This window comes from Aythya ferina (genome assembly GCF_964211825.1).
Source record: "Aythya ferina genome assembly, chromosome: 14".
Taxonomy (NCBI): Eukaryota; Metazoa; Chordata; class Aves; order Anseriformes; family Anatidae; genus Aythya; species Aythya ferina.
The window spans coordinates 10,203,117-10,218,960 of NC_140312.1; the positions used below are offsets into that span (position 1 = coordinate 10,203,117).

Genomic DNA, 15,844 nt, shown 5'->3' on the forward strand with positions numbered 1-15,844 from the left:
GTCACACACGCACAGTCTTCAGCAGTGTTAATTTCTGGCACACAGGTAGTAGGCAGTCACAAGGCAGACAACAGGTCGCACAACATTCACAAAACAGAGGCAAAACAGTCTCTTTTATCTTCTTGAATCATGCTACTAGCTGGTATCTGTTTCAAAGAAAATATTAAGCATTCAGACAGAGGGAAATTTCTTTATCTGAAAAGCATCTAAATATAAAATCAAGAATGGCTTGTTTGTCCGGGCTTTGAATTGAAATAGAATTCTTTGCATGAAATTCACCACCAGCAAAATATGCCGTGTGAACTGTTTTATTGCTCCTGTAGCTTCAGCAGTGAGAGCTTGGAACCTAAAATAGAAAGCTTTTTAAAAAAACAGTAAATACTAATATATACTGATACCACTGAATATTAAATATGATGAGCAGATCGAGATATTTTAAACTGCTACATATTCAACGTCTTCAAGCATTTCTCATCCCCTCCCTATGTTATATCAATAGATCTTATCCTCCCCTCCCAAGTACATCGTTAGTCCTCAGAGGAACTCTGGCTAACTAGCATCCGATTAAAACCACAGAAGAGTTAAACATGGCACAATAGCATTTTGTATAAAGCAAAGGATTAGTTTTATTTCCAAGTACGAGAAATTTAAGGCTGAATTTCCCCCAAACATAACTCACTTAAAAAAAAAAAAAAAGGCAATCAACATGTGGCAGCATTATTTCTCTTCTCCTCGTACAGTTTCATTGCATACTTTTTTCCAAGTGCAGTCAAACAGAACAGAGGTGAACAGCACAGACGACAAACCTCTAGCTAGTGTTCCTACAGAGTAAAATGAACAGGGAAACTATGTCTCTGTAAGAAACATTAGAAATTTTAATCACATCTGAAGGTAACAGATAAAAGTGTACAGTACTGAAGAGGAGTTAGAAATTGTATTAGGCACACTCTTAAACAGTATAGTAGGAAAAAAATAGAGGGCTTTTAACAAGCCATTTAAAGCACAATACAAGTATTAAGGCATTAATGCAGGCTTGGTATCCAACCAGCTACGTTAAGGGCATCTTTGGATCTGTGGAGTTTTTTCATCTGCAGGAAATCTCTTCTTTACCTGCAAAGCAAGATGCAATTTAATTACTCCTTTCCATGGAGGTGTTTTACTAATTGAAGACCAGGTTGTTGAGTTAACCACAACTATTTCCATTCCAAAAATGCACCAAAAAGTTGTTAAGAACTGTAGGTAATTCATCTTTATGGAGTTAAAAGAACAATCTCTACTTCCTTGCTTTCCTTACAATTTAATTTCCAAAGTTACGGCAGGTAGTTTTAGTTATATTATGAGCTGGTGGAACAATTATGCTACTCTTAGAAAGTTTCAAGTAATTCTGCTGGCTGTAGCAGCATCCAGCCATCAAGATGACAGACCTTGTGCAAAGGCAGTTCATGGTCTGAGAATACACACTGGAGAGACAAATGTAAGGACAACAGCAGGCATTGCATCACACAGCTTAAAAGGAAAGAGGCTGCAGCCCGTATTTACCACAGCTGAAGAAGTTTGCATATCCTTACATACTGCTCTCCGAGCCATTAACTTGATTATAGTCAGCCATCTGATGCATCCCTTAAATTAGAGGGATACTGACCACAGAGAAAGACCAAACTTCTGTAATTTGGTATAGATCAATCAAGTCAGCATCCATAGAGGCATTACTAGAATGCAGTAAGCCTTCTGCATGTATTTTCGGCCTGTTCCACTGGTAAAGTTGAATAGGTTTGCTTACACTACCTTCATTTAAAAAAAAAAAACAAAAAACAAAGAACAACAGTCTCTCTGCTCTGGGAGTTAGTATTTCATTTTCTTTTAACTCCTCACACTCTGTCCATACTAATCCATCCCCACCTCAGTTGAAACAGAGGCTAAAGAGAGAAAGGAGTATATTGCATGCACCTTGAACACTGCAAAGGCACATCTTAGCCAAAAACAACTGATCAAGAAATAAACAGTAGCTGTATTTAAATACAACCATATTTAATAAAACTGAAAATAAACAGTAGCTGTATTTATGGAATTAATTGCAAGGTCAGAGAGAAGGACCCCAACTCTTTCACATGGAATCCAATTCACAGCTCCAGTCTGGTGAGAAACTCGTCTGGAGCCCCTAAGTGCACAGAAGTGACAGGCAGGACACCGCAGCCTGCCCACAGCAGCCACCTTCGTGCAGCCAGACTCACCCAGCTCTGCAGGGGTAATTGGAACAAGACCATGAAGAACTGTGAGTACTGCAATAGCACATTTCTGCTACCGAAAGGCAAGAATGAACGTGGTATCTAACCATGGTATTTGAGGATTATTATTTGCTTCTACTTCTTCTTTAAACACGCTTTTCCCTCAAGGACTAGAATTTTCATTTTATTTCAAAATTAAATCAATGTAATCACATGCATCAGAGGTTAAAACAAACTACTTCATGTAGCAGCAATGTGTACACTACATACAACTTAAATTCTCCATTAGTAAGTTTAGAACCCCTCACGTAATCTCTGTCCATTCCAGAATGCATTAGTTCCCTCTCCTCCTCAGTACAACTTTAAAGTGATAAGAGGAAAGTGGAGATAAGCCCAGATTCTTGTAGCAGACGCCTAGACTACAAGTGTCATACCTCATCTGCAGTTGGTCTTTGCTGGTAGCAACACACAGTCCGTGTATCAGCCAGGAGTGAGCCCAGTTTTTAAATCCAAGGCATCTGCTTCTCCAGATAACTACACTTCAGGTCTCCATTTTTGCTAACTATTTCTGTGTTACCACCACACAAGAGCAATGAAAATGCACCCGGGACATTCAGCTTGCCCGAGCTACCTAATCACAGGCCTCTGCTTGAAGCAGGGCCAAGTCTGCCTTTATTGCTTGCTGCTTAGAAGAGAAGACGCAGGCAAATCCACATGCCAGTGTCTGACACTACCCCAGTTTGGATGAGTCCTACTTTGAAGCAGTGGAGCTTTGCTTCAGGGTGAATGTTCAGGATGCTTTACAGCCAGCATTTAACTGAACTATAACATCCACTGCCATTTGTCTGCTGCTGCTGGACTTCTGCAAACAGAAGTTAAAGTAATAAGAGCAAAGGAGCAGGCAGTAAGAGGAAAAAACAAAAAACAGGTAAAAACCCTAAGGGCGTTCAGCTACTTTGTGTTATCAGCATAAAAACAAAGATCACAGGTAAATCCTTCTGCAGCAAAACCTTCATTTGAACCTTTAATTCTAAACGTTGCCCTTTCAGAGATACCTGAAGTCACCGTGCTACTTTTAATGCAAAACTGTGTATTTTTGCTGGTCATGTCAGAAGGCACGCCTCACAACTGTGACAATGCAATCACCACCAGGCTGAGCTACGACTCAGCACAGCCAGGCTGGCATTGAAACAAAAGCCATCTGCAAGGTAGGTGCTGGTGGTGCACATCGACAGCAGGTGAAGAGCCCCTGGACCTGCAGCTCCCTCTCAGGCTTCCCAGACGAATGGAGGCAACTGGACGCTGCCTTGGAAACCCGGACAGTTCTTGGATGAAATGGTGGTGTGCTGGGAGAAGGGCTCAACAGTTGTAAAAGATTAGGAAATCCACTCATGCTAGCTGTTAATGGAGAGGCCCTTCCCTCCTAACTACGTTTTTTCAGTCGGATGAAGAAATGCGGCGTTCTCCCTATAAATACTGCGTGCTGAACACACGTGACCGGGTGGCAGAGGCTGCCCAATGATTCAGCCCAAGCCTTTCACAGTGTCTGGCCAAGATTAACACCCAACGTTTGTTTTGTTGCCGTCCCTAGAAAAATCATTATCTCCTGCAAAACAGTTAATGATGCCGAACCTGCTGCTTACACTGCTGTTCAATTTCTCCTGAATCATTTAACACACCACGCGTACTAATAGATGTGAACATACTCACCTGGTCAATAAATTGCAGCAGTGGGCAGCCGTCCTTAAGGCCAGTGATATTTGAGGTACCAGATTGTTTCATTGGTTAACTGCGGCCCAAAGAGAGGGTTGAGTTGAGCCAGAATCGCAATCAGCCAACTGCAAGACAACCCCCCAACCCAAAAGAGAGAACATCAGCCACATTACAGGACTTATTACACAGGGAAGGCTTGGCCAAAGCACAGGCACTATCAGAGGAGACAAGACAATATTCAGCAAGGGCTCGAATCAGCTCAAAACCTTGCTCAAGCTCACACAGTGCCTGGATACCAGCAATGAAGACCTGGGACCAAATCATCCCAGCTGAAACAAGTTGTCCTCTTCCATCTGAAGCAGCACAAAACCACCGACAGCACTCTCGCGTAGTTTCTCTTTGGCAGGAAATATATGACAGTCAGATAAATGTGGGTTCAGAATATAGAAACATAAAAAAGTCAGCCCTTTTCTTGGTGCCTTTGAAGCATCCTTTAAATAATCAAAAATAAATAAATAAGTAAATACAACCAAGCTAAGAGAAACCCACTCTCCCTCATCTGCTGTTATTTTCCAGGTACAGCAGCCTGCCCTTGCAAGCCTGGCATAATTTCCATCAGTGCTTGAGCAAAAGTTGATTAAACCTGGCACAGACGTCAAAGAAACAGGGACCTGAAGCAAAATTGTAGACAAACCCCCCAGAACATAAAATAAATCAGGTAATCAATCAGCACAACGACATGCTCATCAGGCACAGCCATCTTGTCATCGCAGCACTCCCAAACCGACGCTGCAGAAGCCACAGCCACCGCCCAGAACAAGAGGAATGCAGTTTGTGGAAAATATCCAGGAAAGCTAAACAGAAATAAATATTCCGCTGCTACAAGACACATTTGCTTTGTAAATATTACAAGGTTCAGAGAGAGCCATGGATGCTTCCATGGATTTAAGTCTCCGTTAAATGCTAACTGTATAAACACGGTTAGCGAACACACTGGTTCATCTATCTGCTATTTCCAGAACGCTTTGTAAGGAGGAGAAAAAGCAGAGCAGCTTTGTAATGGGAGCTGCCACAAATGGATCAGAGTGCTCAGGCAGTCATGGAAAATTCCACACAAACCTGGATGCTTTGACCAGCAAACGAAGTGCAGGTCGGCTGTAAGAAGGCTACAGCAGCCACGGGCAAAAGGTGTTGGCCAGACTTAAAGACAACGAAACAGTAATACTCTTAAACATTACAAATATTTATTTTCAGTGTTGCTTTTGGTTTTGTGCAAATTAGGGCTCCAATTAAAATGAAGCACCGAGCTTGCAGCAGTCTATCAGCCACGCAAGCCTTGAAATACCCAACAGAGACCACAAAGCAACCGAAACATCAGCAAGACACCAGCAAGACGAGCCAACAGCCACTAGGTTGACTTGCTTCTGGCCTTGCTAACTGAAGTGATGACAACGTATTTTGGAACCCTATTAATCATTACATTAAACTTACGTATGGTAAAAGCAAATTAGTTCTTAAAAATTGCACAGAATTCACTCTGAATGGTTCATTTTCAGAGAGAAAAGATAGAAAAAGGGGTGCCAGAGCACTGTACCATCTGCCTTTAATACCCCGGACTACCAGCAGTGGGAGGAGGACAGAACACTGAAAGCCTGAAGGACACGCTTCTCCTCGCGCCGTGCGGCAGGGAGGGACGCTGTGCACCACCACCTCCCCTCGCTGCTGCCTGAGCTCAGACCAGCACGGCTGTGCACTAAACGAGCTGGGAGCACGTTCTAAGTATCAGCGTCATCGCCGTGTCACCAGGCTTTCAGCAGAAGCTGTGCACTTTTCTAAAGCTGTTTGTTGGGACCACGCTGGATGCCTGGCTCCGAGCACGGCGGCATTACAGGTCTGTAGCGTGTTCCTCCTCCCTGCACGGCTAGGGCCTCATCATTTACAGCTCTGAGCTCTGTGGCTCCCCTGCGTTCAACACAGGGCTTGAAAAAGCTTTCCCTGCGTCTCGCCAAGTGACAATCTATCGTGACAACGCAGAACAAAACGCGGCATTCAGAGCAAGACAAAGCAAGCCCCTGTGCCCAACGTGCAGCGTGCTGGAGCTGCTAAAATCAGGTATGGCGTTCGAGCCACCCACGGGTCCTCAAATCCTGCTGGATAGCAGCTACAACAGCTAGTGCTAATTACCCAGCTCATACAAGGAAACTAAAGTCCCTTATGTTCTACCAGAAAGATTTTTAAAAGGTCTTCCTACCCTAACTGCCATCTGTCTGTGCTGCATGTTACAAATTAAGGTCCTCTTATCTCCGTTTAAATGTCAAATTGGGCAGCCGTATTTTAATCCTTTTAGGATCAGTACCAGATAATATTATTTTTCAAACATCCTGTCCTCTGCTAGTAGAATATCACAGTACTGCTGCAGGAGCTGCTTTGTAAACTGCAGAAGAGATTTAGGCTCTTTAGACAAAAGGGTGCAACCTGGAATTTCTGCAGCAGTAACCCCCCACGCTTTACCTTTTATTTTTATCAGATTGTATGTTCTCCTTCAAAAGGCGGCTGGATACAAAATCTGTACACAAATTACACACACACAACAAATTCTGCACAGAACAAGCACAGTAACACCACGTGATCAATGTGGTTACTCGAATTGATCACTGTTAAATCGAAACACAGAAGAAATAGGTTTAAGTTGAAATGTGATCGACTCAAACTTAGTTAAATCCAGTCTGATTCAAATCAATTTGTCAATCAACTGGTGTTTAATAGTAACAGGAAATTCATTTTTTTCCCTCTCCATTTCAACTGGAAAGAAAAGATCAAGAACACAAGAGTAGCTGCAGTGGAGTTTCAAACCACCCTATGAAGAAGTAGATGAACAGTACCAGCCACCTGCTAAGGACACACAAAGACCTGAGATGAGAAGTTATTTCAGCCCCTAACACTGTATCTGATGAAGAATCCTCAGAAACCATTCTTTGGCCTTTCAGCAAGACTGGAACATTCCATACAGAATTCATGACAACACAATGACTCTGCGATGAGGCAAGTTCTGTCCTGGAACATCGGGTGCAAAATCTGCTTTTTGTTCCATCTTGGCAAGCAGAAACTACACATAAACTTACGTGCTTAACTACTGATGGCTTAGAACACAGTAAGGTTTCCTTCTTTCTTTTTCTTCTTTTTTTCAAGGTGCAATTGGAGAAAGCCAAAGGAAACACGGAACACAAGATACAGCCCACAAGGTTAAGAATGAAGACAGAGGCACCCACTCACTGGGCATGCAAAAGCAGACTGTAAATCACATTAATGACATCAGCTTTGTAATAGATCTGCTTCAGTACAAAAAACACTAGACCTACAATGAAAGACCACTGAAAATTTGAAGTGCTCAAAACACTAAGTCAAACTTAGGAAGCTCTGTGACAAATACGTTCCAGATCATAATTGGGAGGATTTTGTGGATGCCACGTGGCCTTGACTTCAAGGAAACTGTCCTTCCTCAAAGAGCAATGCCAAAACCAGCAAACTCTGAACTCGAACTGGAAGACTAGGACATGATTTCTGTTAAAATGCAGCATAGGAAGAAATTCAACAAGGAAACTAAACTTAAATAAATAAATAAATAGATAAGCATCCCCCCAATCTTACCATAATCCAAACCCCATTTTGACACTTTTGCCAAAATAAGCATCCAGTTGCCCATTCTTACCTGAGCGTTTGGAACCTAGCATGAGATTAGGTTGCTAAATAATTGGTGCATAGGGTAGGGAGCCTTCACGGCCCAAATAAAACCTGAATATCACATTAAAAAAGTAAATTAAATGTGCATAAGCCTGTGCAGTAGGCAACCCAACAAGGCCTCTCCTGAAACGTGGCAACACTGATAACGTGGTTTTTGGCTGCCAGTTCTTAGGAATGAATAGAGATGCATTTCTCTAAATATGTTAAGCTCCTCACAGTATGTAAATAATAGCTAAATACTCAAAGTATAAATACTATTCAAGTAGTACTTGAAATTACTCAAGTAATCGTTTTATTACTAGTTATCCTGAAAGATCTAATTACTTTCACCAGTCTAATCTCCATACTAAGTTCTTTCCAAGTACCTTTCAAAGTCACTTCTGCACATAGCTTCCCTGACACGCTGTCATTAAACTTGTGAATGAATAATCCAGTGACCTGGAAAGGAGCAACATCGAGTCACTGCACTGCAGTACTCAACAGTACGTGCCACAGGGCAATGACACAAAACAAGAGGAATTATGGTTTATTTTAATGCACTTTCCACCACCAGGAAAACATTTTCTTCTCCATGTTGAAGGCCTTTAGGATCAAGAATTGTAAGGGCTGTCGAGGAACATCACGTATCCAGGCCTCTGTGAGTCATTTGCTCGAGTTTCCTCCCAAATTTCTTACATGAGAAACGTACCTTGATTAAGAGGCAAGACAATATTTATACTTACAACAGGTAGCAGCAAACAGCACAGGTCACCAGCATTGTGTTGATAACACTGCAAAAAGAACGAGACACAGCTGATTAAGAGTCATGTTGTGACTGACCACAAGATACATAGGGAAAAAAAAAACAAGTTCAGCTGTGATCATATGCAACATGACTCAACGTTAACATTCTAACTGCTTCCAGCTGAGCACACTGCAGAGGCTAAAACTGCACAAAAGAACTGACACTGGGCAAACAGAAGCATGCAGCAGTATTTAGCTGGAATAAAATCCAGCGCAGGGAGTGTCCTTGCTCCATTACACACACTGCCATGTGCACCAGCAAGTTATCCAACTTCTGAAGCTGGATTTTCTAATACCACAGGAAAGTGTTTTCTTCATGTTCAAAACTTTGCTTACAGAAATCTTCCCTGTCAAAGAGATTTCAATTTTTTATCATTGATGTAATTTTTTTTTGCACACAGAACAACTTAAAGTGGCCTTGAGATTTTATCTGCAGAATCAGCTTCCTTTCTTACTGAAAGTAAGAAAATAGTGACAAATGACAGTTAAGCTAAGAAGTAAAAGCCGGCCTGCTCTTGGAACTGGCAGTAGTAAGTCTACAAAAATGGTATTAAAACAAGAGGATAGGAAATAAGTTTACACTGAACTTAGTAGCAAAGTGGGGGAGGTTGTTGGTTTGTTTTAATTTCCTTTTGCATACGCCCAAAGTGAGGAACAAGAACCCGTGCTAGGTGAGCATCTTCCAACACTTTTGTGACATGGGTAACATTCAATACGTGTGTGTGTATAAAAATACATAAATAAAAACAACCCATCCATACACATTCCTCTGGTCAACCTTCAGACAAGGGCTACAGAACCAGCACAGCCTGCACAGAGCTCAAGGCGCCCCTCCTAACCACATGGTCCCAGGCAGGAGCCATCGCTTGGAAGTTTCAACTAGCACAATGTGAATTCCTAACACTGTTAAAATCTGCACTGACTTCCTTGGTTAGAATACGAAGAGGCCAATTCAAACACAGCCTTTGGTTGGTGGTTTTTAAACGAAGAAAGAAACGAAACGAGATGAGAAGTTAGCGGGCCATGCAGTGTCAGCACAGAATCAAAGAAAGCAGCGGTATTAAACGATAAGATTGAGGAAGAAGAACAGCAGCGGCCTGTTACTGGTTGCTAAAGGGTAAGATCGAGGAAGCAGCACAGCCCTGCAACACCCACATTAGCCGGAGCTGAGGCCGAGGCAGGGCTGCCTGCCGGTGCCCGCTCCCCACAGCCAGCAGCTCCCCTTCCGCACCCCTCCCGGGGACACCCGAGGCCAGCGAGGCCCCGGGGCACGAACCCAGCTCAAAGCCGGGCATGGGGAAGGAATTACGGGCAGCGCCTCGGGGGCAGAAGCGAAGGCAGCGCCGGAACCCGGCCCCGGGAGCCGCCTCACCTCAGGGAGCCCCCTCACAGCGCAGCGAGGCCCGGCCCGGCCCGGCCGCGGCTCACGGGGACGCCTCAGGGGGGAGCCTCGGGGCTTGTCCCCGGTCACTCACCCGCGGTTGGGCCCCTTGGGGACGAGCCAGGGCAGGAGGGCGCCGACCACCCCCCAGAAGGCGGTGACGGCCGCGATGGGCACGGCCAGCCCGCTGTACGCCATGGCCGCCGCCTCAGCCGGCCTCGGGCACGGCCGCCGCGGGGCCGCCTCCTCCCCGCCCCGGCGGCCAATCGGAGGGCGCGACGTCACGCGGGGGCGCGCACGGGAGGGACTGCGGGGCGCGTGCCCGCGAGGGGGGAAGCACCCAAGGGTGCTGGTGGGGGGGGCAGGGCCGAGTGCGGCGCTGGGGGCACCAAGGGGAGAGGCTGGGGCAGTGCCCGGCACATGCAGTGGCCGCAAGGTGCCCCGCAAAGGCCTCGATGGCCCCGCCTGCTGTCAAATTCCGTAGATTGGGGGAAAAATGTTAAATGAAGGGGATTGCGGAAAAAGGCTGAGGGCCAGAAATAGTTTGGTTCAAGTAGCCGGTAACACGTTCAATGTGTATGGCACACAGCATTAACGTCTTCATTTAAAACTGTCGACTTCTCTAAGCGAATGTCAGAGATCAGAAAAAGGTTTACCAGGCACTAGATGTGTTACCCAGATTGTACCTGTCCTGCACCGCTCCTCCCGGCTTTGGCTGAAACACACCTTTACAGGGAAAAGGTCAATGGTTTCTTAAAAGCAAAAATGATTAGAAAACTTGTAGGTTACTGGGCTTTTGACATAGCCACCATTAAGCACTAAACTTGTAAGTATTACTTAAAGCATTAACTTTTAAGCGTTAAGTATTTCAACGCTGAGCGGACGCTGTATCAAAACTTGCTAACGCAGAAGACACAACACCAGGTTTAGTTTTAGCAGTTCTTTAATGGTGTCAAATAGAAAACAATCTACTCTTGCATCTTTTCGATTGTTTCTTCCTTGTATTTGCCTTTCTCCTTGCCAACCTGGCGAGATTTTGCTTTACGCTCCAAGATCTTCTTGCGATCTTTGTCCAGCTTTAGCCTTGTGATCACCACCTAGGGAAAAGACAAAGAATTCAGCGTCCTCGGCATGAAGTACAGCAGCCTGACAGCACAGAGCTAACACAGCGTGGCCTGGGCCCATCACCTCCAGCACACTACCAAAGCACAGTTTATTACCACACATTCTTTAAGTTGGTTTGAGTAGAACTGAGGTACTGAGCTGCCCACATGTTCCACAACACTGCGGTGTATTGATTTCTCCAGGTGCATTCAAGGAATCAAAATATATGGACTGTGGCTTGGATGCATGGCCACATTTGAGCTAACTGAAGAGCGGTCAAATTTCGACCCAGCTACAGAATGAAATCATTACTTTGAAGTAAACCCAATTTCCATCTTTTCATTGGAACGCTGTCTGTTACACCAGGCACTGCTCAAACACGATGGACACTGCACCGGCATACAGCTGACTCCTTCCCAGCACCACAAAGGAAAGCAATGGAGCCTGGGGATGCGAGGAAAACAGCCTCAAACTGTGCCAGAAAAGGCTTAGGTTGGCTAATGGGATGAATTTTGGCGCAAGAAGGGTGGTCAGGGCTGGACCAGGCTGCCAGGGAGGTGGTGGAGTTGCCGTTCCTGACACCATTTCAGAGAGGTGTGAACGTGACGCTTTGGGACATGGTTTAGTGGTGGACTCCGGTGGATGGTTGGACTTCATGAGGCTTTTCCAACCTAAACGATCCTATTAATTTCTCCATGTTTTAAACAATGCTACCTGCATTTTGGAACACTAGAAAACCACGCAGCTGCTGGCCGCTGTTGTGTCATTGCTATACTGCCTGGAGTAACCAAACATCTGGCGTTACTGCAGGGAACAATGAAGTCCACGCATCACTGACTCGTACATGGAGAACGCTTTCAAGAACACAATCTGCTACTGACCAGTTGTAAAATGGACAGGAATTATCAATTATTACTACCATGGGCATATAAAAGATAATCTGCCCAATCCATCCGCTACCAGATCCTTAGCGACATTTTGTAACAACGCAGAAGAAAACCCAAGGGCTGATTTTCAGCCCCTGGACAGCTTCAGTTCTTTTTCTGCCCCCAAAACTGGCAAAGAAATAAATACTTTGATATTATTGAAAGGAACACTTTAAAGATACAATTGACATAATCAAATCCTAGAAAATTGATATAGGCTGCAGTACAGCTAAATGCTCCTGGTTAGTTCCCCTGTGCAGTCCGGTCTCAATCATCCCTTCACATAAAAAAAAGGGCGGGCAAGACACCACTGACCCATCCCACTGCCAGTTTGCAACCAAGTGTTCCCCTGTTCCCATGCATTAACAACTAGAACCTATACAAAGCTTTCCCAAGGTCCAAATCGCAGTTAAGGAGAGATTTCACAGAACCGCAGGACCAGCACAAAGCTCAATTTCTTCCACTGCTATTTATCAGGGAAGTAATACCCAGCTGTAGGTACACTGCTTCCATCAGTGTCACCTTGTACCTCAAGTGTTAGTACTGCACACAGGTCATTAGGCTGTTTTGGAACCATTCTGCTCTGCCTCTCCCGTACATACCAACCTTTCAGACCAGAAAACCTGCTACAACTGGATTTCCTCCACCAGCACTTCAATACCCATGCCCACATGGCAGGCTTGAAGCAGACTCATTTCATCTGCTTCAAACTAGGTTTCCGTCTAGTTGTTCTGTTTAAGTGGAAATGTTTTGCTATTATGACCTAAACAGGCTTTGCCTGTTTTTTGCTAACTCTAAACACTGTAAAACACTTCAGGCTAAAACTAGATTCAGGTGAAATTAGTGCCTAACAGTCGCAAGAACAAATCACAGTTCTGAGCATCTATCCAAACATTTCCAACACTTCCTTAGTGCAGTGCCAGACAGCAACAATGAAGGGTTGTTCTACACAATCCGTTCCAAAAACGATCATTAAAAAAAGTAAAACCATTTGTGCTTTAAAAACGCCAAGCTCTTCCAAAAAGCATTTCAGGAACACTCTGAAGTCTGTAGCAACTTCTCTACCAAACAAGCCTCCAAAACATCTGAGCGCTCCTGGTTCCAACCACTACTTCCCTGCTACTGTGACACTGTAGCTTTTCTTTGTTAATTAACGCCCATCCCAATCAATCTCAGCCTGTTATTCCACATGCTGTGACAAGGTTCTACTTATGCAAGTAGCAGATTTTTGATTTGCCAGCAAGGCCTCTTTGTGCACCACCGATGTCACTTTACGCACCTTGCTAGGATGGATTCCCACGTGCACAGTCGTGCCGTTGGCCTTCTCACGCTGCACACGTTCGATGTAGATGACGTATTTCTTCCTGTACACCTGGACCACCTTGCCGATCTGCTGCCCTTTGTAATGCCCCCGGACAACCTACAAGAGAACATAGAAAACGTGTTCCCAAAACTTACAAAATACCCCTGTAATAATTACTAGGCCGTAACAAACACAATGTAATTATCTCAACAGAAAACCAGAACTGCAGAGGTTGAGCTCCCAACTCTACTCACGCCAGAAAGCTATCAGTTACTGGATTCAGGTGATCACTAACATGGAAAATACCATGGATCAAAACTGTCCTTTTCCCTCATTTTGCCTGCAGTAAGCCCTAATCAAGTAACTTCCAATCTTTTCAACCAGAACAGTCAACCTCAACAGTTTTACATCTTAATTTGTCTCTATCATTACATTTTAAAACAAAAAGGCCACCTAACTTCATTCATTTCTAAACTGATCCTGCCCATAGCACAGGTAGCAAACAGCCTACAAAAATGAGATCATTTTTTCACTTTATTCTTTAAAGTCTTTAATCCAGAGTGATCATCAATGCACGCAACTAAATGACACATGTGAACAACGCATATAATTCTACTGCCAGATTTATGTTCCTCTTATCTTCCTTCTCACTGACATGACCTTAAGAAATACTCAACAGGCCAAAGCTATGATTACATTAACTTGTATTATTTTTACAAGACTCATGGCAACGCTGTAGCATCGATTTGAATTTGGCATGGAAAACAAAATACGAATGAACTTCAAGTGTGACAGTACAGCCTGAAAGATACCTGGACTTCATCGTCCTTTCTGATGGGCATCGAGCGGACGTTGTATTTCTGCCGCAACTCCTTGGAGAGCGGGGAGGACATTATTTTTCTTCGGATGTGCGAAGGTGCATTGAAGTGCCGTTTGCGGTTCTTGCTGCGGTCTGAGGTCACAAATGGATTGAACTTCATTTTGGCTGCAGGAAGAACAACAGCATTTTGAGAGACTTATTACTCAAACGCGTTCCTGTTATTGCCTGCCTATGCTAAGTATGCTAAAAGTTAAAAATGCAGTTGAGCTGTTTTTACTCCCACTCCAAATTTGTACAGCTTTGCAATATGGAATTTAAACAAGGTTTAAGGCTCTTCCATAATTGGCAATGACCCTATGGATTGTCAAATGTGCTCTGTGTGTGCATGAGACCGTTCTTTCTAATCCAGAGCTAAGTGCACTCAGAGTTTGGGACATCTGATTGAGCAGTCTTAATTTTGCACCAATGTAAACATCTGCTTTATTTATGAAGGGAGCATACGTTTCAGACTTGCAAAGATAGAATACTTGTAAAGCTTAGAGGTTACAATATTAGTGCACTGCAATATCAGACTTTGCAGCACGTAACAGATTTGCTAAACGAACTGCATTTGGCCATCCCTAAGCCTCAATAACCACGCCTAACGCTGTCTGCCCGGACACAGCTATGCCCTGCCTGACAGACTGGCCCCGGGCGCTTCTGTTTACCCACGCCAAGCCTCCCCGCGCTGCTAACCAGAAAATCTCAGCCTTCCACTGTGTTATTCCATAAAATCAGCCAGGTCTGCGCGGAGCCTGTCCCCCCCACCCCCTCCCACCACCCCCGCGCGCCGCCCGGTGCCGGCTCCGGGCCCCGCCTGAGCAGACAGCCCCGGCTGCGGGCCGGAGCGGCCCCTCCGGGCCCAGCGGCGCCCGATCCCGTCAGCAGGGCCCGGTCCCGGCCGCTGCCCGCCCCCAGGCGCGGCCGATGCCGGCGGATGGCGACCGATGCTCGCAGCCCGCCCGCGGAGCCCTCACCCCGCTGCTGCCGCCGCGCCGCTCGGCCGGAAAGAGAAGGAGGCGCTTCCGCTTCCGGCAAGAGGCCGCGGGGCTCGCGCGAGAGCTCGCGAGGGGGGCGGGCGCCAGCAGCGCCCCCTGGCGGCCGGAGGCCAGCGGTGGAGGCGGAGAGGGAGGGGGCGTGGCCATGTGGGGATGTGGGCGTGGCCAGGTGAAAGGGGGCGTGGTCAAGCGGGCGGCCCTCCCCCGCCCCTCCCGGGCCCCCTCAGAGCTCCCCTGAGGCGCCGAGGCCCGGCCCCAGCCCCCCTCAGGGGAGCCCGCCTTTTTTAACCTTCCCCACAACTTCATTTTTTAGGAAATTATTCCCAATTGCTTCATTCTGGTAGAAATGAAGCTTCTCCCCTCAGAGCTCATTCCCAAAGGGAGGTGCTGGGAGTGCCCGGTGTAGGGCAGGAGCGAGGCAGGAGCAGCCCCCCAATTAAAAATAACTAATTACCGAACGTGGTGCGGACACACTGCGCCCATGCTCAGTCTGGCGTAACCCTGCGCAATTCAATCTTCCCTAATTACCTCAGTGTGATTTCCAAATACTGCGTGAAGCAAGACGAGACGGAAATTAAAAGGTGGGGGGTCAAAACCGGGGTTATTTTACACATCAACTCACCGAGGAAACAAAGCCAAAACCAGCGAGTCCCAAGCACAATCCACGCACCTCATTTAAAAAAAAAAAAAACAAAGGCAAAAAAAACCAACCCCAACCTGAGGTTAGGACACTTGGTACCATGCAAAGCCGAGCACTGAACGTCCAGCCCTGACTCAGGGCTGATTACAAAAGAGCCCCCGTTAACCCTGG

At 45.6% G+C, this 15,844-nt stretch overlaps 2 protein-coding genes across 2 annotated transcripts; both read right to left on the minus strand.

Annotated features, from left to right (window-relative positions):
- Positions 1–601: 601 nt before the first annotated feature.
- Positions 602–10,094, minus strand: ATP6V0E1 (ATPase H+ transporting V0 subunit e1). Its single transcript, XM_084536132.1, has 4 exons — positions 9,938–10,094; positions 8,402–8,449; positions 3,936–4,063; positions 602–1,110 (listed from the first exon to the last, which is right to left on the minus strand). The coding sequence occupies exons 1-3, from the start codon at positions 10,039–10,041 to the stop codon at positions 3,970–3,972; spliced, it is 246 nt and encodes an 81-aa protein (XP_084392258.1). The 5' UTR covers positions 10,042–10,094; the 3' UTR covers positions 602–1,110; positions 3,936–3,969.
- Positions 10,095–10,768: 674 nt separating this feature from the next.
- RPL26L1 (ribosomal protein L26 like 1) lies at positions 10,769–15,124 on the minus strand. Its single transcript, XM_084536133.1, has 4 exons — positions 15,013–15,124; positions 13,989–14,161; positions 13,153–13,293; positions 10,769–10,940 (listed from the first exon to the last, which is right to left on the minus strand). The coding sequence occupies exons 2-4, from the start codon at positions 14,154–14,156 to the stop codon at positions 10,812–10,814; spliced, it is 438 nt and encodes a 145-aa protein (XP_084392259.1). The 5' UTR covers positions 14,157–14,161; positions 15,013–15,124; the 3' UTR covers positions 10,769–10,811.
- Between the last annotated feature and the right edge of the window lie 720 nt (positions 15,125–15,844).